Source organism: Equus asinus, chromosome 21 (assembly GCF_041296235.1).
Source record: "Equus asinus isolate D_3611 breed Donkey chromosome 21, EquAss-T2T_v2, whole genome shotgun sequence".
Taxonomy (NCBI): domain Eukaryota; kingdom Metazoa; phylum Chordata; class Mammalia; order Perissodactyla; family Equidae; genus Equus; species Equus asinus.
In genome coordinates this window covers 32,235,568-32,258,229 of record NC_091810.1, presented here as the reverse complement: position 1 = coordinate 32,258,229, position 22,662 = coordinate 32,235,568, and the positions used below count along the sequence as shown (strand labels likewise).

Genomic DNA, 22,662 nt, shown 5'->3' with positions numbered 1-22,662 from the left:
ACTCTACTATGAAAGGTACGTTTCCCTCCCAGAGGAAACTACCATATTTTTCCTCGAATCAATATTTTATTTTTCAAATGAAAATGCATTCATTCATTGGTGTGTTTTAATAAATACAATACATGCATAATTACAAGAAGAAAAACATAGGATACTAAAGTTAAAATTGAAAGTCTGCATTTTTGAAACCTCTGCCCTCCCTTTATACTACATCACCACCATAGTTAGGAATAATTAAGAACAGTTAAGATACACATTAAGAACAGTTTGATGCATAGATTTCCAATTACATTGAATTTTTATCACTTATAATTGCAATACTGGGAAATATTCTTTGTAAAATATTGCACAGAATGCAAAGATCCCCCTGGATTAACTCATGCCCCAAACCGTTTTATCTGCAGACATCACCACCCTGTCAGTTTGAGGAGAATCCTCATAGACTGTCTTTATGTGTATTTTCAGATATATACATATACATATTTTAAAAAACATTTTCATATTGAATGCTTTAATTCACTATTATTACGTTGGACATATTGTTCTGAAAATGAAGCAAGTACTCAATATTTGTATGTGTGTGTAACTATCAAGAAATTTTATACATATATTTGGGGCCGGCCCTGTGGCCGAGCGGTTAAGTCCGGGCGCCCCACTGCGGCGGCCCAGGGTTTCGCCAGTTCGGATCTTGGGCGCGGACACTGCACTACTAGTCAGGCCATGTTGAAGGGTGTCCCACATGACACAACTAGTAGGCTGTGCAGCTAAGATATGCAACTATGTACCAGGGGGATTTGAAGAGATAAAGCAGGAAAAAAAAAAAGATTGGCAACAGTTCTTAGCTCAGGTGCCGACCTTAAAAAAAAAAAAGATTGGCAACAGTTGTTAGCTCAGGTGCCAATCTTTAAAAAAAACCCCAAATTTTATACATATATTTGAATCTGTGTGTGTATTGCTGTGTCTATGGTGTCTATGTGATGTGGAAAGAGAGAGAGAGAGATTTTTTTTCCCTCCAATTCCAGTAAAACTCTGCCCTTCACTTTTTTAATTCAGTATTTCTTGGGGATCTTTCCAAAGTCGACACATATAAACCAACCTCATTCTGGTTTTTTTGTTTAAATCTTACTCATTTTTTTTCTTCTTCTCCCCAAAGCCCCCCAGTACATAGTTGTATATTCTAGTTGCATCTCCTTCTAGTTGTGCTATGTGGGACACTGCCTCAGCATGGCTTGGTGAGTGGTGCTAGGTCGGCACCCAGGATTCGAACAGGCGAAACCCTGGGCCACCAAGGCAGAGAAGCAGAGCGCATGAACTTAACCACTCCGCCATGGGACCAGCCCCAATGGTCTCATTCTTTTTAAAGGTTCTATAGTAGCAAATCATCGAGTGGACATAGAACAATCTAATGAGTCTCCTGCTGAGAAACTCCTAGGTTGTTCCTAGTCTTTTGCTAGCACAAGTATCGTCACAGTGAACTCTGCACATCCAACTCTGCCCACAGATGTGGAACGGCTGGGTCGCTTTTGAAAAGCATGGGCAGCGTTTTGTCTCTCTGCTGTTGTACAAAACTAGAAGAGCTAGAAACTCAGCTAACTCATATGAACACAATTTACAATGAAAACAGCCTCCGTTGCTGAGCACCAACCATACACTTAGCATCGCTCTAGGTGTTTCATATGGATCATCTCTGAGCTGCAGTCACCTCCTGGGATTGGTGTTATTATCCCTGGTTTAAAAGATCAGGAAATTGAGGCTCAGAGTGGGATAAGCAACCTGTGTTCAATGTGAAAAATACCAATTACTGCATTTACACTTTTTATTGAGCTCTGATCTAACAGTCTAAAAACTACCTGAGTTGGTTAGATCATGGCATTATGGAGACGTGGCCCACAGGAACCACTGAAGTAGCGCTAACTGGTAACTGGGAGGGCCATGCTTTATGCCATGGCCCCTGATTATGTCCTTAACTCTGCAAAGCCAAGGTCAAATATGCCCCTTTAGTGGCAAGGGGAAAGGGAACAAACCTTTGTTGTAGTCACTTAGGTGGCACTTTATGTATATTATCTCATTAAAGCTCCACGGAAATCTACCACATGGCAACGTCCCCATTTTACAGACAAGGAAACCAAGGCACAGAGTTTAAGGTCATTTATTAAAAGTTACCTGGGCAAGAAAAAGCCAAGTTAAGATTTGAATTAAGGTCTAACCGAGAAAAAAGTCATCTTTTTTCTGCTCTACTATGGGAGGAAATAAATAAACGTGTCAGTTTAAGTCATTTTATTTCTTTTGTAAAACCCACACAAACCAACCCCAAATACATGCCCTATGGAAAGATATAATAAAATAATACTCAAGATCAACTCATGCAACAAAAACCCATTAAGATGTCACAGCTCACAACATATTTCAAGCTACTGTGTTGTTCCATAATAAAAATGAATTTATTTCCTGATTTGTAAAAAGCACCTTTTTTCTTTCCATTTTGCTTTGGTCCTTCCTCGGACTAGTCAACATTCCTTTTGTCAACAAATGATCTTATCCTAGAGAATTAAATAGTAAATGTTTTTTGGTGTGTCTGCCCATCTCATGACAAACATAGGCAGTGGTGGCGGCCATATTCGTACAACTTGGTCCTGCCCCTTTGGCCTCAGTTGATTGGACCAGAGAATAGACACCTGACCCAGGCTAAGCCAATCAGAACCTCAGCCCACAGAATCTGAAATTGAGTCTGAGTGCATGAAAACATGGTTGCTGTGGGGCAGCCATTGTCCGCTGTGTGTGGAGAAAAAGGAAAGCCATCTGTAGAGAGAAAGAAAGAGAGAAATAGCTAGAAGGAGGCAAGAGAAATCATGCAGCCTGAGAGGAAAAGATTGAGAGAGTTGCTGTCAGGGTTTCTAATGTCTTTCCAGTCACTTCTAGTCTCTTCCACTGGTCCGGGTGAATTCTTGTCCTTGAGTTCCATGAAACACCCCTGTATTCCTTCAATAAATCCACTTTTTTTCCTCCGTCTCTTAAGCTAACTTGAGTCGGATTCTGCTTCTTGCAGCTAAAAGCATCTTCATATGATAGCACAGGAATCTATATCTGAGCCGAGGCAAAAGGTTCCCAAAGGATAGACTCCCCAGATGATGTCATTAATGTGGTGAAGTCTTCTACTCATAACCACTGATGTTCCCACCAATGACAATACAACAGACAAGAGAGAGGCTGACGTCTGGGTTCAGGGGGTGGGTACACACTGAACAAACACCTCACTGTGTGATGTAACAAGATACCACACAGGACAAGCTGGAGAAGGGCAGTGCAGATGAACTGGGGAGAAAAATCGCTCCAGTTTTATGCCCACCCTGGCACAACGGTGTTGAGTATTCACCAAGCCCTTTCCTATGTGGGAGGATGGCTCCTCTGGGAGGTCAGTGGGCTGATTTGCCCATTGTTAGCATAGAAAGGCCTGCCCTTGTTGCCCACTTCATCAGAGGTGGAAAGGTGGTGGATGTATTTTGTTCGTCAAAATAATGCTTATGAATAAATTTTAGTTGACAATATTAGAAATCAGGAGATGCTAGCTAATAAAAATTTAGATGGTAAGATCTGGAAACACTGGGATGGATTTCCTCCCTGGCAAAATTTGGCCAGGGTAGGGCAGAGCAACTCCCTCTTTAGATGGGGTTTGTGGTCTCTGGTTCATCCAAATTTATTATCTGCCAAGTTCCTGGCAGTCCTGTCACATGAATGAGCAAACTCGGATTGAAGTTCACGTGGTACCAGGGAAGAGACACAACCAACGTCAAAGAAGGGCCTGCTGTGCACCAGGCAAAGTGCTTGACACTTGACCCTCATTAACGTAGTATTTCAACCTCAACGCAAGCCTGTGAAGGGGCCTCCTCATTTTAAGGACCAGTAAACTGAGGCCTGAGAAATGATGTAACCTGCACAAGAGTTCAAAGCCAGATCTGGGCTCAAAATCATATTTTATCTCTGCTAGCTGTGTTACCTTGGAGAAGCTACTTAACCTTTCTGAGCCTCGTAAGCAATGTTCTTACAGCTGTCAATCTGACACCACTGAGAGTGAAACAAACCACTTCTGAGGGCCACAATTATTATAGTCCTTATTTGCTTGAAAATTCACAAACAACTAAACTTTCCTGTATTCCACTTATTCTCCCATTTAAAAAACAATAAAATTTGTTAGTGGCAGGAATATTACTAACCCATTTTAAGGAAGATAAATGACAGGTAAAGTCAACAAGCCAGTTAAGCATGTGGGAGAAAAATCCTCCAGAGCTGATGGAGCAGAGATAAAAAAAGAGAGGGGACCACTCATTCCCGTGTGCCTTCTGTGTGCCTGGCACCGGGCTAGGCATTTTGATGACAGCAATAGTAATACCACTCATGGGCACTTTCTATGCTCCAGGCATTGCACTAAACTCTTTATATGTATTAAGTATTCAACCCTTTGATACTCACATGACGTAGGTAGTTTCATCTCCCAATATTACAGGTGAATGAGGTTAGAGAGATTATAAATGACAAGATTCATAAATGGCAGAACCAGACCCAAACCCACAGCCCAAGCTCTTACCCACTTATACAGACACAGTATTCGACACACTGTAAGTGACAAAGTGTGGGAAAGCCTTCCCATGCAGCCCATTTTCAATGGAGTAGCTGAGTGAGTAGAAAAGGAAAAATGAATATCATAAAGCAGGCCCCAAAACTCATTTCAGGTCCAGAGCAAACTAATCTGACTAGTAGTTAGAACTGTAGAATTTAGAATCTCAAAAGGGATCTAATAACCACTGCTTATTTGAGACACAGGGAAATTAAGGCATGGGTGCCCAATGCCACACAGCTGGGTAACATGAGATCTGGAATTAAAACTCAGGACTCCGACTTCTAGGCCAGAGCATAAGTGGTGTGCACAAGGTTACTCAGCTAAGAAATACCATCTTATTCAAGTGATTTCTTTTTATTAAAAAAAATACTGTAACCACAAAAAGAAAAAAAAAATCAAACTGGGCATTTCTTACTTATTTTAAAACATGACTCCCACCGATGACTCATCTTCTAGTTTCAACAACAGGAGTTATATTTGAAGGTAGCTGTTCATGGATTGGTTGTATGATTACAATAATATTGTAGATCATTATTTACCATTACCATAAGTGCAGAATCACTTTCTAAAAAAATAACAAAAACAACTAGTTTTATTGAGCATATGCAATATATTTACTATGTAGCAATTCGTTTAAAGTCATAAGGTAAATATCTCTATCATCATCATCATTTTACAGTTGAAGAAACTGGGCACAGAGAGGCCAAGTAATTTGCCCAAGGTCACACAGCTAATAAGAGGCAGAACTGGGATTCCAACCTAGGCAGACTAGCTCCCGAGCCTATGTTCTTCAATACCCCATTTTACAATGTACTTATTACCCATGGAAGAAATTAAGTACATATCTTTCCATCTCACGTTCTATTCGATTATCCTGACAACTTTCTTTCTTTACAAAAATAGGAATTTTTAAATTCCACTTAAAAAAGAAGAAAGAGTAAATAAGCCTTTCTCATTACAAACTGCCTTCTGTTAAGATGTAAGAGTCTGTATTCCTCTCTAGCTCCTCAGTCTCCTCATCTCAGACAAAAACTAGTCTGCTAAGATAGGTCACAACATTTCATCTAAGAAGGCCCAGAGGAAGCATGCGTCTCTTTTTATCAGCAAATACAAGGCTAATGGCAATACTCTTTCTCCAGTCTGTGCGTGAACTATGTTAACAGAATCACTTTTGAGCCCCACAGAGACCCTCAGAAGTTTCAGGTCTGATCCCTACCCAGTGGCAGCTAATAGCAGCAATGCCTTGCATGGAATAAAAAACATGAAAAAATGATCTCTTTGGAAAATTTCACTCAACACCCACCCAGACTTGAAACCCTTCCCGCCATCTCCTCCATTCAACCCCAGGAATACGGAGGCTAAAATTGTGCATGTTGGATGAAGACTCCCACCTTGGTCTGTGGCTGCCCTGCGTTCGCTCGCCAGCTGATAGAGCAGGTCGTCAGAGGCGAAGCGCCGAGTGCTGCTGGACGGACCTTGTCCATCTGGTCAGTGGGCAAATGAGGAAGCTCGGAAGGGAAGTGAGAATCGGCCACAGGCCAGACCTCCAGCTTCATGGGGCGCCCTCCGATGGAGCCCACAGTGAGGGTCAAGGCTGTGTGAAAACACTCGCCCCTTGCCCAAACCCCAATCCCACTGCCTGACTTAGGAGATGCCAGAGGAGAGAGTTGCTAAGAAACCTGAAGGCGAGTCAAGACAGCATTCATCCTGACCGGGTCAGCTTAAAAGGCAACAGGAAATAACAACTACAAAAAAAAGACCCGAATGTCCTCCAGCCTACTTTGGTTTTGCTTTTAGTAGTTCTTTGGAATAGGGAAATACGAAAGCTTGGTAAGGAAGCAGCAGGCTTTTTCTCGTATCCTGTCTCTCTCATTCCCTTTTGACCTTTTCTCAAAGCTTAGCACAAGAGGCCTTGGCTCATAAAATGGCTCCTCAGGATTTTCTGCAGGGCGACCCGTCCAGAGTCTAAGCCGCCATCATCCTTTGCCTGGATGTGGGCAAAACCAGCCAGGTGATGAGTCTCCATGCTTCCAGTCCAGCCCAGTGATGGTTTAATCTCCGCATGGCATGTGAGTGATGTCTCCAAAATACAGATCAAATCCCCTCACTTCCCCGCTTAAAATCGGCCAACAGCCTCTCATTGGACACAGCAGAGAATGCGACTCCTTACCTCCTCGACAGTGTCCACATGACCCGCCTTCCTCCCCCCTAATTTTATTTCCAACTCTTCTGCCGGGTCCTGACACATCAGCCACACTGGCCTGCTTTTCTTCCTCAAAATAAAAGTTATTCCTACTTCGAGGCTTTGCATATGCTGTTCCCTCTGTCTGGAATGTCCTTCCTCAGACTATTGCATGATGGGGTGCTTTCACATCTTTCAGACCTTAAATCAAATGTCACCATCTCCGAGAGACCTCCCCTGTCCTCCATGTAAAGTGGAGCCATGGAGCCTGGCTCTCTCTCATATCATGCTGCTTTACTTTCTTTTTTTTTTTTTTTTGGATGAAGATTAGTCCTGAGCTAACATCTGCCGTCAATCCTCCTCTTTTTGCTGAGGAAGACTGGCCCTGAGCTAATATCCATGCCCATCTTCCTCTGTTTTATACGTGGGATGCCTACCACAGCATGGCTTGCCAAGCAGTGCCATGTCCGCAGGATCTGGATCCCAGGATCTGAACTGGCAAACCTCAGGCTGCCAAAGCAAACATGTGAACTTAACCGCTGCACCACCGGGCAGGTTATAACTAATATTTATTTGTTTGCTTATCCTTCTCCATCTTTCACCATCAGACTGTAACTTCCTTGGGAGAGCACTTGATTGATTTGTTCACCACTGCATCCCCAGGCCCAGAACAGTGCCTGGCGCATGGTAAGAACGTGGTAAGTAACTATCTGCTGAGTGAAGGCATGCCTTCACTGGTCAGAACCTGGACACAGTTAACAATGACAGAAATTCACACGTGATTTAAATTTGCAGAGCACAACCCAAGGTGAGGATGTTCTGAAACACATCCCAAGCCTTGGCCCAGACAGACTTACACATTAAAAAAATGAGCTTTCCACCAGAGAACAAGGTGTGCTATTAAACCCCTCATCAGATGAGATATTCTGGAGGAACTGGAGAGAGGAAGAAGACACATATCTAGGATGCTCTTACTTTGGGATCTATTGAGTAGATGGAGTTTTATATTTCGCCCAAATGATGTCAACCCCAGCTGAACAGGGCCCCTTTATATCATCTCTGGGTGTTGACTGAACATGAGCTCCTGACACTCCCGTTCAGAGAATGGCCTGACTGACACAGATGTCTCCAGACCGAGTCAGCTGTGATTTTCCCTCGAGTTCTTTGAAGACAGTGCCTCCCCTCGCAACGTGCAATCACTGGAATTTCTTTTTCAGTATCAATGACTCTCCTAGCTTCTGTTAACCACTTACTACATGTCACAGGAGCTCTAAGCACTTTCCATGTGCCGTATCTCCTTTCATGCTGCTCACAATCCTCTGAGGTAAGAAGTGTTACTATTTAGAGTTTAGAGATGACAACACTGAAGTGCAGAGAGCTGAGTAACTTGTCTCGGGTCACGGTGCTATGAAGTGGGGTAGGAGCTCAGGTTCCATCAGGTTGTATAAAAGCAGGACGCTTGTGCATCCCTGGCAGGTTCACTGGGAGTGGAGGAGGAAAAAGAGACAGTGAGAGAGCGAGAAAGGCAGGTGGCATAAAAGAAGCAATGGAAGAAGAAAATGGGCCAGGTTGGAGGGAGCGATAAAGGGGAGAATTCAGTTTACAAAGACCAAATTGAGGAACTGGGTTAGGAAAACTGTTAACAATAAGTAATGCCTGCTGATCATGTGTCTGGCCCTACCCTGAGTCCTTGCTTTTATTTACATGGGCTGTTTAAATTCATTTTCATAACAACCCTGTGAGGCAGCTTCCAATGCTAGCTTCACTTTATGGAGGAGAAAATTGAGGCTCAGAGAAGGTAAATGACTGGCCCCAACCTACAGGGTCACTAGGAATAGGTGGAGCAGGACACAAAGGCAGGCATTCTGATTGCAGAGCCCATATTTTTCATTGCTATATTATTTCTGTTACAAAGTATTTCCCATCTAACAGGTCTTATATAGTAAATCGCATATAGCTTAGGCATTTAACATATCATCTTGATCACCAGGCATAACACCGTTCCAGAAAAGCTTATCTAGAGTCACCAGATCAGAGTTGCCTCTATCTGGAAGCAAGACCAGAGGAGGAGGAAAGTTTTTGCAACCGCCATTTCTTGGCTATCTCCTGGCCCTGCACCGAAGAAATATGGGCAGCTGCTAAAAAAGGTGTCTATGTGTTTGCCATCAGTTTTCATTAAGCATCAGGATGGAATGAACCCCCACCTGTTGGGCTGCTGGCTCTCTCATGCTTACGTGAGCACTCTGGGGACAGAATGATATTTATCAGTTACGTGGCCTCCTGGGCCTGACTCCACAATACTCGGAGCTTAAGATGTAGTGTAGCACACAATGCAATTAATTCAATGTGGAAAAGCTCTGGATTATGTGTTCATTCATTGACTCAACCAATATTTACTGAGCACTTTCTAAGTGCAAGCACTGTTCTGAGTACTAATGTATGTCAGCAAATGAGATCCACAAGGTCGCTGTTTCTGGAACTTGTCTTAGAGTGGGGTTTCTCAACTTTGGCACTATTGACATTTGTGGCTCGATAATTCTTTGCTGTGGGGGCTGTCCTGTGTATCGTAGGATGTTTAGCAGCATCCCTGGCCTCTATTGACTAGATGCCAGTGACACCCCCACCTACTCTGAGACAACCCAATATGTCTCTGGACATTGCCAGATGTCTCTTGGGGAACAAAATCATCACTGGTTGAGAACAACTGCTCTAGAGGTAAGGAGAAGAAAAGAAACTATTAACAATTAAACAAATAAGATTTTTTCAGATAACAATAAGGGCTCTGAGATAGATCAACCGGCAATGGAATTAAGTTCCAAGCTTGTGCAAAACTCACTCCTTACCCAGGTAGCAGGAGAAAGGAGGAAATTGATGGACAGAGCTTATATTGGACCACTGCTCTTGACAAGTGGCTCCCAGTAGAGACTGGAGGGATAACTCTGTTTCTGGACATTAGCATTCAACTGTAAGCTCCTTTCTGCAGGGCAGAAGTTGGAGGAAAGTAAACAAGAAAGGCTGGCCAGGAGACTGCCTTTTCTGCAGTTCCAGCATCAACCTGGCAAGCAATTTCGGTCAGCTTTGGCAGACTCTCCCTGGGAGGGCATTCTCATAAAAGACAATCCTTTGTCAGATTATAGACTGATCTCACAAGGCTTGTGAAAAAGAAAGGCCAGGTTTCAAAGGAAGAAAGAAAGAAGGAAACAAAACAACTTATTAAGTCTGGAGCCGAAGGCCATCAGGAGACATCAGCCTAGTATCCAGGAGGCACGCACAGTAGGCTTGGGTTTGTGTCCAGCTTTGCCATGTAACTAAGAGTATGGCCTGAATGTCATGGGATCTCTCTAAATCTCAGTTTCTGACTCTGTGAAATGGCACTGACAAGAATCAATCTCATTTAGCTTTGTCTCTTGTATTAATGCAGATTGAAACTAAACTCTACCTCAAAGGTACAGATGAGAATCATATCACCAGTAATACAGTCTATTAATTGGGCACAGATTAGGCGTTAGGGTCTGTGCTAAGTGCCTCATATGCATTGTGAGCTTTATCCTTACTCCACTGCAATGAGTACTATCATTAGGAGAAATGATTTGTAAGCTGTTGAGTGCTATTGTGTTAATTGTAAGTGGCTATTTTAAAGTTGGTTAAATTGTGATTTTTCTCAAGAAAAAAAGCTCTCCTGGATTATTAAGAGGTCAAGCTGTCATATACAAGTTGAAAATCAATGCACGAGCTAAACCCTGGAGAGAACAGGCAACCCAACACCTGGGGATTAATTCCATTTTGATTTCTCAGTGATAATTAACAGACTTACTCAAAACCACTATTTGTAGCTGCCTGTGTGCCCAAAGCTGGCGAAATTCTTGCAAACTCTTGCTCCTTATCAGATTGCGACCAGATGGTGTCTTGGGCCAGCTACTCTTGTTTTTGCCAACAGGAAATGGAAACGGGTATGTGTTGACTGCTTTGTCTATCATGTGCTTTGACATACATTTCTTCCATTGAATTCTCAGAACCACCCTGTGAAGTAGATATTTTTGGCCCTGTTTTACACTGAAGAAGCTGAGACCCCCAAGAGGTTGAGAATAACTTGCCCGAGGTTCCTACTTAGTCAGGGGCTCAAGTTCAGCAAGGACTCACCAAATGGCGAGGGGGAGAAACAGATGCATCTTCATGGAAGCTTCTTCACAAAAGAAGCTTCACAAAGCAGGATTCTCTTTATAAATACTCTGCACTTGTCCAATTAGAAGCTCAGATTAGGTACCCACGAGAGACTGCTAAGTGTTTATTTTCAGAAAACCATGCAGGATATTTCTGCTGTTCCTCTTTGCTGAAAACCAGTTGTTAGGCTGTATTTTTAGACGTCACGGTACAGTATCAATGAGTCAACAAAGAAAAGAAAAAATGGGAGGGCGCGGATACCATAAACAGGAAAAGTCATAAAGCGTAACCAAGAAAAGCCGAGAGCACAGCCCGTGGGTTGTGGGAGAGTTTAGTTCTTGTCTGCACTTCAGGTTGAGCAGAAATGAAGTTCTCCAGTCGCCTGGTAGAAAATGGAAAGTTTGGCTTCGGTGATTATGCAAGTAGCAGACACCCTGTGGTTTGGAAACTTTTTGCCTTGCCAACTGTCAGTTTTCTGTTTTCCCGTGAAAAACGGCCCGCAGGAAGGAGCAAGAGGACTGCGTCTTTCAAAAACTTAGAAGGAAAGACAAGCGCAGATCGGCTGAAGAGATTTTAAAAATAAACCGCAATACTGGTTATTTAAAGATATTCTAGGTACTCCCCTGTACGGCACGTTCGGAAATCTCGGCTGAGTATAAGCCACCCACAGAGCAAACACATGACATTGTCACCCTAGAAACCTAAAAATAAACAAAAATTAATTAGAAAATCTACATCAACTTCACACTGATTTGGGAGGACGCACTCATCGTCAGAGTTTTCCTGTTTCAATCTGTCAACCACCCTGTTAGAATGTCTCTGATTTAGGCTCTTCAAAGTCTCTTTGTTCTTTGTGGTCTATGTATAAGTAGAAGCTGAAATAAGTCCTTCTGGAGTTTATAATTCATACAAACAGATTGTGTTAGGTCCAGAGTCCTAGTTGGGCGGTGGAAATATCATATTTGGGTAAGGGATTTAGGAAGCATTACCAAATTGTGAAAACAGAAAAGTCAAACACATTTAGGACAACATAGAAAAGTTCTTAACATTAATGTCCAGGACTCATCTTACTGCTGCGGAAGAAACATTCTTTTTCGACCTAGAGCCTTCTAATATCTAGTGATGACACTTCTTTGTCACCTCATGCACGTTGTGTTTTCAAGCAGGATCCAGTCTTTTTTTGAGGCTAACACAGGATTCAAACATTAAAACAAAACAAAACAAAAACTAGAAGGCCACAGGTCAAGGAGACAACAGAAATACGAAAAAGCAGCCAAAAAAGATTTCTGGGCCAGTACCAGAGAAAACAACGAGGAGGAAAGAACCCTTTGAGACAGAGAAAGGTGATGTGGAGCTGCCTCCCAGCAGCTCATGAGAGCCCACTGTCCCTTTTTCAAGCTGGTTGGTAAGCACAACCAATATTAAAAATTAAGTATATGCACTTACAATGAAATAAATTACATTAAAAATGAGGGTAATAAATGCTTAAAACTCATCACTTTTCAATTATTCTTGAGGTTAGTTACGTCTATTGAATCTGTGTAGCAGCAATGACATTTAATGGTGTGCTGCTGCTCATCTCTTCCTGACGCAGGGATGTTACATTGATAACGTGAAATAACGTCAAGGCGAGAGTATTGGCAAATGCTACAAATCGGCCCCCTTCTCCCCAGATTGCTGGCTGTTAAGCCCCTACCAGCACACGACTGAAGAAGTTCCATGAGAGAAGGCGGTCTTGGGGAAAGTGTGATGCTCAGAGCACCGTGTCAGGATGTCTAGGCCGTGGAGAGACCACGTGATAAAGATGAAAGAACAGAGACTTTGGATTCAGACCGAACTGTGTTCAAAGCCCAGCTCACTTAACTTTTCTAGGACTTATTTTTCACATCTTTCAAATGAGACTGATAATACCCATCAAGAGAGTTGTTGTGTTCATGCACGCCTGGCACAGTCTGGCAAACAGAGGCCAACATAAAAGGTGACTGTTATAATTTATTATTATGCTTCAAAAAATGCCCAGCGGCCAAGCCCACTGCTGAGGTTCCCCTGACCGAGGACCGCAGCTCTCATCTCAAATGCTAGCGTCATTCGCCTTTCCTGTTCTTTTGCCACTGGAATGTAAGCTTCATTTACTGGTTTCCCAGCTCCTAAGACAGTGCCTAGGCCATCGTGGGGCTTAACGAACGTGTGGAATGAATGAATTTCTCTTCATTTCCAGCTCCAGCTCCACTTCTGAGTTTGCTGCCCATTTCTCCTGTTAAGGTCTCATTGACCACTGACTCCTTTGTTTCTTAAGTGCCCGATTCCAACCAGCTGTGTTGCTGCTGTCCTTCTGGAATCTATCAAACCACTGGAACTCTTCTCCCGCTAAAGGAGGCCGCTGTGACCTTAAAGCACGAGTGAAAAGCGTTTCCAGCTTTTTCATTCACAGGCAGAATCGAGCACATGTCATTATGCTCTGTCGGCAAGTTTCTCCCTGCGTCTATTCCTGCTCTGTTCTAATCTCACTTCCGCTCTGCCTCCTCCAGAACGGACGAGTCTTGTGAGAGGAAATCTTACCCAAAACTTGCAGCTGTAGCCAGGGAACCAAATATTTTCCCCTGTGGCCCTGCCTCAGCGTTGTTCCTTACACTTGCTCTTCTGGAGCAGCATTTCTGAAGGGGGCGAGGGGCTGGGTCATTTTTAAAAAAGAGTGGGTGCTTCTGGTAAGAGTGGCCTGGAGGGTGGGTTATGCAAACTTATTGAGAAGTCACTCAATTCCGGAATTCCTAGTGCTTTTCCCATCACACTCGCTTCAGTCAGGGGGATAAATCAGGGCGGAGCTGCCCACTCAGCCACTGGGAGCAGGGCGGTGGTTGGGGGCAGCCCCTTGGAAGTCAGATGGCTATGGTGTCTGATCCTGGCTCTGCCCCTAACCAGCTGGCGACTTCAGGCAACCCGCTTCCCCTCTCTGAGTAGCTGCTGCAACATGGGAATAATTTTGCTGAGTGCACTGTAAGCACTCCGTAAGAAGCAGCTACTATTGCCTTTTAAAGTGTAGCATATTGTTTAAGAAGTCTGAGGGTCAAGAGCACAGGCGCTGGAGTCAGACAGACTTGGGTTGAAATCCCAGCTCTGCTCTTTAGCACCCGGGTGACCCTGCGCAGGTTACATTTCTTTCCAGCCTTGGTTTTCTCATCTGCAAATGGGGATAATAATAGCACCCACCTCCCTGGGCTGCGAGGGTGACATGAAATAACACACATAAAAGGCGTAGCAGAGTACACACAATTTTTAATAATATTTATCATACCTCTCACTAATTAAAACCAAGCAATTGTTTTAGACTCCTTCAGGGTGGATGTTCTTGAAGGCCAAGCACAGGTGCTGAGCAGGCTCTACTCTGCCCTTGAACTCTACAGAAGAGAAAGGAGCACGTAGCTCTGGCCATGTATAAACTTGGTGTGAATCTTGTAATTCCGTCTGAATAATCTCACCTAGCCTGTCTGGAGTGCTTTCAACTTTCAAACTGCCTTCCCCTCGATTTCTTCTTTTAAAGGTGACACATTTTGGCATGCCAGAAGTGTCATCCCCCCATTTTACAGATGAGGCCACTGAGGCCCGGAGAAGGGATGTGACTCCTTTGTGGTCACACAGCTAGACAGAATCAGGACTCCAGAGGTGGAGTTCCTTCTTTCTACTGCCCCAAATAATCTTCTGACCCTTACAAAAGAATTCACCCAAAAGTAAATTTAAAACAGAAAAACAAGAAAACTAAAATAAAAGCCAGCTTATGAATGCAATGCTTCATCTTGTGCATTTTATGGTGGGAAGGCTTCCATGACATTAAATTAGAATGTCACTTAAGTGACCTTCCCACTTTCCCAATCAAGATAGGGCAGAGGCAAATCCTTTGCATCAATGTCCAACATACTCTCTGTGATGACGGAAATGTTCTACAGTGTGTTTGGCTGTTGGATGTGGCTGACACTCTAAAGATAATGGAGCTGTGATCAGGCGTGTCAGTCTCCAGGAGAGGTTCCAGAGGAAGAGAAAGAAAATAGGCTGGCTTCACAGATTCTTTAATTATTGGCTCTGTGGCCTTCGACATTGGATTAAGCTTTTTGAGCCCCAGTTTTCTCATTTGTAACATGGGAGGATAATATGATCCAGAATCCTTAGCATAGATCTCCTCACCTTAAACCACTGGGAGTTTCTTCCCTCTTTTTTTCCCGGTTGTGATAAACATGGAAGAAAATAAAGTAGTGGGACTGAGATTAAGCAATTTTGGAAAATTTTGCTTCTTCCCCCTGCCTGTTGGATGACTTAGGAAGAGCACAGTAATCTGTAGAGCCGAGTAGACTGTGACAGCATCGTTCCTACTAGCTACCTTCACTCAATGACACTCGGGTTTCAGTCATGATTAAGCTGGGGGTCTGAAGTCTGAACACCTGGGTTCAAATCTCAGCTGGACCACTTTATCAACTGTGTGATTAACATCCATTCACGTATTCACAAATATTTCTCAAGTTCTAATTGTGTCTTAGACTTTAGAATAGATTCTGGGTATTTAGCAGTGACCCAAACTAGTCAAGGTGCTCCTCTCTTACAGACTTGCTAGTGAAGGAGACAGCCAACAAACAAGCAAACCAACCACCACACAGGATGATCTCAGATCACACTAACTCCTATGAAAACAAGAAAACAGAATAATGTGATGCAGGAAAGTTTTTAATTTAGAGTAGTCAGGAAAGGGCTATTTGAGGAAGTGACTTTAATCTGAGAGGGGAATGATGAGGAGTCAACCTTAGGAAGATCTGGGAAAAGAACATTCCAGACAGAGGGCCAACAAGTGCAAAGGCCCAGTGGCAGAAACATGCTTCGTTTGTTTAAGATATGTTGCACAGCTTTCCCCCATTATCACACTCTTAAGGGGCCTCTCCAGACATTTTTTTTCCTAATGCCCTCCTCCTCCATGAAATTTTCATAGCACAGATATATTGTATATCTGTTAGGTAGAGTTGAGCTTGGGAGGGCCACAAACAACTGTAATATCTAAGGGTTTTTTTGCCTCCCAAGAACCAATTTTTATGACCCTTGGGAGTTTACCAAGAAAACGCACATTTTTAAGAAAAAATGCACAGTTTAAGAAAAAATGACAGCAAATGTGGCTGGAGCTTAGTCACCAAAAGGAAAAGTACAGGAGACAAGGTCAGAGAGTTAATGAGGGGCTCATTAGTGGTTCTCGACATGTGGTCCCTGGACCAGCAGCACCAACTGAAGCTTGCTGGAAACACGGAGTGGTGCCCAGCCATCTGTGTTCTGGAAAGCCTTCCAGCTCACTCTGATGCATGCTGAAGTCTGAGAACCACCGGGCTGGATCATTCACGGCACTGGGGGCCACAGGTAAGGAGTATGGGTTTCATTCCAAATGCAGTGGAAGGCCATTGGTGGCTTTTAGGCATGGAGGAGACACGATCTGGGGACATTTGTAAAGGATAACTGGTTACTGTGAGGAGATGACACTGGGAGAGAGGGCGTGGGCAAAACTGGAAGAAAGAGAAACAATCCAGAAGACTTTTGCATTGGTCTTCATCTGTAAAATGGAGATACAAATATGACCAACTTTATAAGACTGTTGTGAGGATTAAATGGGTGAATACACGTAAAGAATTGAGCACAGTGCTTGACACACAGTAAACATCCAATAATTATTAAAACTATTCTGTTTTGCCCCTGCATTCTCTCTTCCGAACTCCTACTGGTTAATATCCAAATATACATCCCTCCACTCCCTTTATTTACCCGTCTATTTATGCCAATGGTACCAATTCAGCTGGTGGGCTGGTAAAATATCTTTGTGGGCTGGTAAATCCCTAACATGTTTACAAGGCTGCTTTTCAGGTCACGTGGAAGGGCCCTAGTGTTTTATTCAGTTTCCTTTCTTTTTCTTTTTCCTATAAGACTTAACTGTTGGCCTAGAAAATGAAACAATGTAAAACTCGGCTTTTAGAATCCTTTCTGTCATTAACTTTGGACAGTTTCACATCTGTAAAATAGGATGTGTCATATGCAGGGGGAGACACCGTGTAGGGTTAAGCACGGACTTTGGCATCAGTTAACCCTGGATGCAAGACCTGATTCCCACACCAGCTGGTGGACCTTGAGCAAGTCATTTAACCCCTGTAAATCAGTTTCTTTATCGGAAAAATATGGATAGTAACAGTACCTACCTCATGGAGTTGAGAACGAAGCACAAGAATGCCTGGAAAACACCCAACACGGTGCCTGCCACCCAGTGTTAGACATGATGGTGACGATTATTATTGAACCTGCCACAGGCACAATGTGGCTACATGAACCGTTATGGAAAATGTAGTTCTACAGGCCTCAGAAAAGGCATAAAACATTTTGGCTTGGGAAAGACATCAATGGGACAGGCTGATGACACAGATAAACGATCCCAAGCACGCTGCTTTCTCTTTAGTACACAATAGTAAATTGATCTGTAAGAACCCAGCCAGCTCAGGAGAAGTCCCCTCGTGGTTTTCATTTCACGGGCGTGGGAGGCTCCTGAGAGGGTCTTCCAGACTGAGGGGGTTAGCTTCAGAATTGACCTAATTCAATCAGAAAAAAGCTCCCATCTCTTACACAGCCCACCAAGCCCTGCTGGCCTGCTCCACCCCACCTCTCCTCTAGTCCTGTACTCCCTCTGCCTCCCTCTCAGCACTCCAGCCACACTGGTCCTCTCCTACTTCTTCCTCTCTATGATCTCCTTCCCACCTCAAAGCAGGAGGGGACGTGGAAGGTGCCTGGCTAACCTGATTTATCCTTAAAAACATAGATTCCAAGTCATTTTCTCATAGAAGTCATTGTGTAGAGGTTATGAGTGAAGATTCTGGAGTCAGACTGCCCGGGATTCAAATCCCGGCTAAAATATTTTGCTAGCAGCACAACCAGGGGCAAATGACCTCATCTCTTTGTTACTCTGTTTCCTGATCTGCATAATGGAAATAATACTGGGCTTTGCTCTGAGGTTTAGATGAGTTGATGCACACAGGATGTCTGAAATAGCTCTGGGCTCTGTAACTCTTATTATGAGTGTTACTTGTTCTTTTAGCTCTCTATACTTCTCTCTTGCAGCACTTTTCACAATTCTAATTAAATAACGATATCCTTTGTTATATAATATCTGCCTCCAGGGACCTTGTCTGTCTTCTTAACCACTGTATCCCCAGCCTGTAGGATGTACCTTGCAAAAGCAGCTGCTCCATAAGCATCTATTGAATGAAAAAATAGAGTGGCTTATTCATTGTTTGAAATTTGAGAAAGCAACATAGTCTTCTTTTTTCATACAAAATATTTTAAATGTTTTTTTTAAAAAGAAGGCAAAAGGGGTAATGCAAAGCAAGGTTCGTGGCCCGTTGGACCTCAGTTCTTGTTCTAATAAAGAGGGGTGCTTGCTCCTGGAGGTGGGTTCTTGAGGATGTGCATGGTTACCACAAACAACCTTCTATTGTTCCAAACCAAATCAAGTGGCTACTGTGAAAGCTCTGCAGATTGTCAGATAAATCCCTAAAGCCAAGTGACTGTTCTAATGGTGAACAGAGCAATTACTTTCAGGTCCTGCTAGAGTGACCTTCCTCTCAATTCAACACAAGGCCAAGTACCAGGAGGGAACCTGCCTCCTCCATACCCTAGTTGATGCTAAAGGTATGACTCCTGCTCCCAGAGGAGCAGTCCAAGTAGCTGCAGAGCAGGAGCAGCAGGACTTGCTCTCAGATTCTAAACACCTTCTATGGAGCCCATGTCAATTCCGGGACACCCCACTTCTAGAGGGCTAAAATGAGGTTAGGAGCTAAAGAGTTCCAGAAAAACTCACTTCTTGGGCATCACACACAGAGACCAACTAGTTTCTCATCATTTCTCTGAAAGACACACACAATGCATTCCAGTCCTTCAGCTGGAATACACAGACCTCTCTCCCAGGTCTAGTGAAGAGGTTTGAGGGGTTTGGAACTCCCTCTCCTCTCCAAGTACAGGCAAAATGTGTTGGTAAGAATCTTTCCAGGAAGACTTTCTGTAACTTTCATCGGATTTGCACTGGGTCCATGTCCTTAAAATGGTTTAGAACCAGGTGCTTAAAAAGATGAACACTTGACCTCAAGTTCAAGACTGAAGTCTGCAACGGACATCCTGAAATCACTTATTTGTGAACTCGTGCCCAGTGAAATCCAGACAAACATCGGTAGGCTCAAGGGATCTCACGTGTCCAAAATGACAGAAGGCTGCTGGATAGCCTGACAATGGCAAGACGCGGAGGGATCCAAAAGTGGTGTAATGAGGCACTGGCTCATATTTATCCTATCGTGACTACGGAGGGCCCTGAAAAAAATTACCCACTCATTACTTTGTACACTCAATCTTTTGGTGGTGTCTACATATCTTCGTGACACCATTGTCTTTATTTGCTGTACTTGAAATAGATGTATAATAATACTATTATTAAGTAATATTAACTGACTTTATCAGGTACGTCTTCAGTGCCAGAGGTTAGTTTAACCTTATAAGGTAATTTTCATTATCCCCATCAGAAGGCCAGAGAGATCACTCAGTTTATTAGTGGCAAAGCAGGATTTACATGAGACATTTACTTGAAACATTGCCCTCTTGCATTTTCTCTCTCTCCCTGTTTCAGCGGATAGAGCCTATCAAAACAGAACTTTACCAGTAGCCCCCCAGCTGCTTCAGGGTGTCGCTGGTTGTTGTAGTTGACATTGTTCGACATCTACTTAAATACACTCTGTCAGTTTAATCTTTGACTTCAAAATCATATTAATTAAATTCCACTACTCACAGCCCTTTCATGCTAACAGCTTTTACACTCCTCAAGAGTCAGTTGCAAATGAACTAAAAGTCAAGCTTGTAAGAGTTACAGAGTCACTGGAGAGCTCCCACTGGTCGGAGCTTCGTAAATGTAGTGGTTGCATCTCATTCACTTTTGTAAACCCAAGCCCGGTATGTTGCTGGTGCAGTACACACCCAGGAAACACGTGATAACTTTTAAAAAATTTGGAATCCAAGAAGCAGTGTCAAATTTCAATACAAGAGTTGTATCTATTACCCACAGGTCCTGATTTCTTCCTGGATAGCATCCCTGTGTCTGATTCCAGTTAGCGGTTTCAGTAATTTCTCCATTTTCAACTTTGCCTTACTCAGTTTGTTCCTATCCATACACTGCCATTGGCTCTGCAGGCATCTGGGTCATTGTAGTCCATACCCTGAATTCCTTTCTAGGTGAAAAGGAAAATATCAGGGGGAAGGAAAAAAGAGGGAGAAATGAAGGAAAGAGGAAGGGAAAAGAGGAATGAAAAGAGGGGAGAGACGAAGGTAAGCAGAGAGACAGATAAAGCTGCAATTTATCTAGGTAACAGGGAAGTGACTACAAATAGTGCATTTCAAAGCTGAAAAGGAGCCTCAGGATTAGTCTGACTTCTTCACCCACAAATGTGGATTCGGAGTCCCGGAGAGGAAAACTCAGCTCCTCAAGGCCATAGAGGTTGTCAGCCCTGGAATCCAGTTCTCTCTCTGACTACTATGCTTTTCAGCTATGTTAACACTGCCCTACGTATAAAGATTCTCTCTTATGGATGGTCAGCTTCTGGACTAATCCCATTCCTGATCGGAAAACCTGAATATAAACACATCTAATACAAAGGGTGCTATAAAGTAAAATCTTGAAAGAACAAGTACAAATCTGCTGACGTGTTCATTCTAACAAGAAGAGAAGAAAAGAAAACCAAAAGAGAAAATACACCAAGAGAACAGACGTGAATGTAACTGCACAGCCCCATTTGCAAAGATTTCCTTTAAAAAGAAAGCATCTGAAATAAACAGAAAATGTGCCCAATATCTTCCTTTTCTTAGATTGCTTTCATTGGAATAATGAACTGTTTGCCTTACCTTGCCAGATTATATTAACATATGTTAATGCATATTTTACCAGTACTCAGCTTTACCTTTCCAGTTTAGAAAAAGTCTTTCATTTAAACATTTTGTAGTTCTCTGACATTAAGCAAGAAAAAAGTCTTAACTGGAGCTTCATGGAATCCATCTTAAGAGCAAACAAAAATCTGACCCTTGAATTAGGATCTTGAGATAGCCCTCTACTAAGAGTTCACTAATATTTTCAAGTTCCTACAATATTTCCAAAGTAATGGGAAAGTGTTTTAGGACATTTTTACCTGGTACTACAGCTTGTCATGACTAGAGACAAGACTTCTGGTTCTTTACTTTGGGGTCTTTCCTGCAGCCGCCCTCCGGTTTCTGCCAGCAGTTGGAAGCAGTGCACAACAAGAAGCAGAACCTCATTTGGGATGCAGCTTCCACATTTCTATTCCAAGATAGAAATGTGTGCATGAGGAGAAACTCAAGCTGCATGAAACGCAGAGATGCTGGAAATTAGGCAAAGTAATCAGCTGGTTCTAGAAACAGCATAGTGGTGGACAGAGTACAGAATCAGGACTTAGGAGACATGGACTCCAGGCTGGGCCCTGCCCCGAAGGGGACATGAGATCTTAGGAAAATTCCTTCATTTCTCTGGATTTTAATTTTATCAATTAATAGAATGAGGGGACTGGACAAAGTGACTCACAAGGTTTCTTCCAGCTCAAATGTCCCATGGCATGAATATATTTAATAATTCAAATTAACCAATGGTATCTGTCCGCCAGCCATCTCCCTCCCTTCCAGTAGCTACTGAGCACTCTCTCTATGCAGAGGCATAGTAACTGTCTGCACAAGCCTCCATTCCAGTAGTCACCACTTCCTGTGTACTCCAGATGGAGGACCAAATAAACGGTGCACTGAACACACAGGATATGCTCTAGAGTGGAATTTGGTATGTCTGGGAATATTTTAGATCCTGTGCTAAGAGATGAGGTTTCTGATTCCTAAAGGGCTGCATTACAGGATGGTCTTACTTCTAGGGAGGTTCTCTGGCCCGCGTGTTGAGAATAGGGTCATTTCATGTGAGGCCCTGGGTCACCACAATGCTACTCTGAGAATCCAGGTCAAAGGACTGCATTTTGGACAAGATTATATTCCTTTCCACTCTGTCAGATGATTAGATACCTTGAGACAGGACTGATTTAGAGACGACTGATTTATTTCTAAGGCCACACTATTGTGTTATGTTACGGAAGGGGGTACTATCCCAGTCTCTATTGTGATATATTTATTTCCTTGACGTTTCTCTTCTCTACCCAATCCTACCCACTTCCTCCACAGACTTCCTCATATACCCAAGGGCTTTGCAGTCTCCTGGATGAAACAATTTCCTTTGTTTTCTGAAGCCTCCCAGATTTTCCTCCCCTCCTCCATCTCCATCATCTACCCATTGGGGAAAAAAATGGACACACACAGTTGAAATTGATGAGTTTACCATAACCACATTACAAGGGAGGAAAGAAAAAGAAAACTTCCCTTTAATTAGGATGTAGGACTTCCTCTGACAAATCATAAAAGTTTTATTAACTAATTGATAGCCATCCCCAAAAATGGCATTTCCGAGGTCTTTTACCTTGAGCTGCTGAATTCTGATCACATAGCGTCTTCACCATAAACTAGACTGGGGAACAGAATTCAATTTCTCCATTTCTGTCTCGAGGCAAGACAGGGACATACATTAAAAGGTCCTTTCAGAGAAGCTACTAATGAGTTCTAG

At 43.1% G+C, this 22,662-nt stretch overlaps 1 protein-coding gene across 10 annotated transcripts in view; it reads right to left on the bottom strand.

Annotated features, from left to right (window-relative positions):
• The window catches only part of FRMD4B (FERM domain containing 4B), a 307,930-nt gene that overhangs the window by 116,696 nt on the left and 168,572 nt on the right, over positions 1-22,662 (bottom strand). Inside the window, exon 1 of one of the 10 annotated variants that reach the window (XM_070492239.1) lies at positions 6,007-6,208. The exons of 8 other annotated variants lie outside the window; for them this stretch is intronic. In XM_070492239.1, the coding sequence (XP_070348340.1) occupies positions 6,007-6,171 (165 nt within the window). In that variant the 5' untranslated portion in view covers positions 6,172-6,208. Of the gene's footprint in view, positions 1-6,006; positions 6,209-22,662 lie in introns of those variants that run through there. One more of the 10 variants, XM_044754081.2, reaches the window with a different exon arrangement.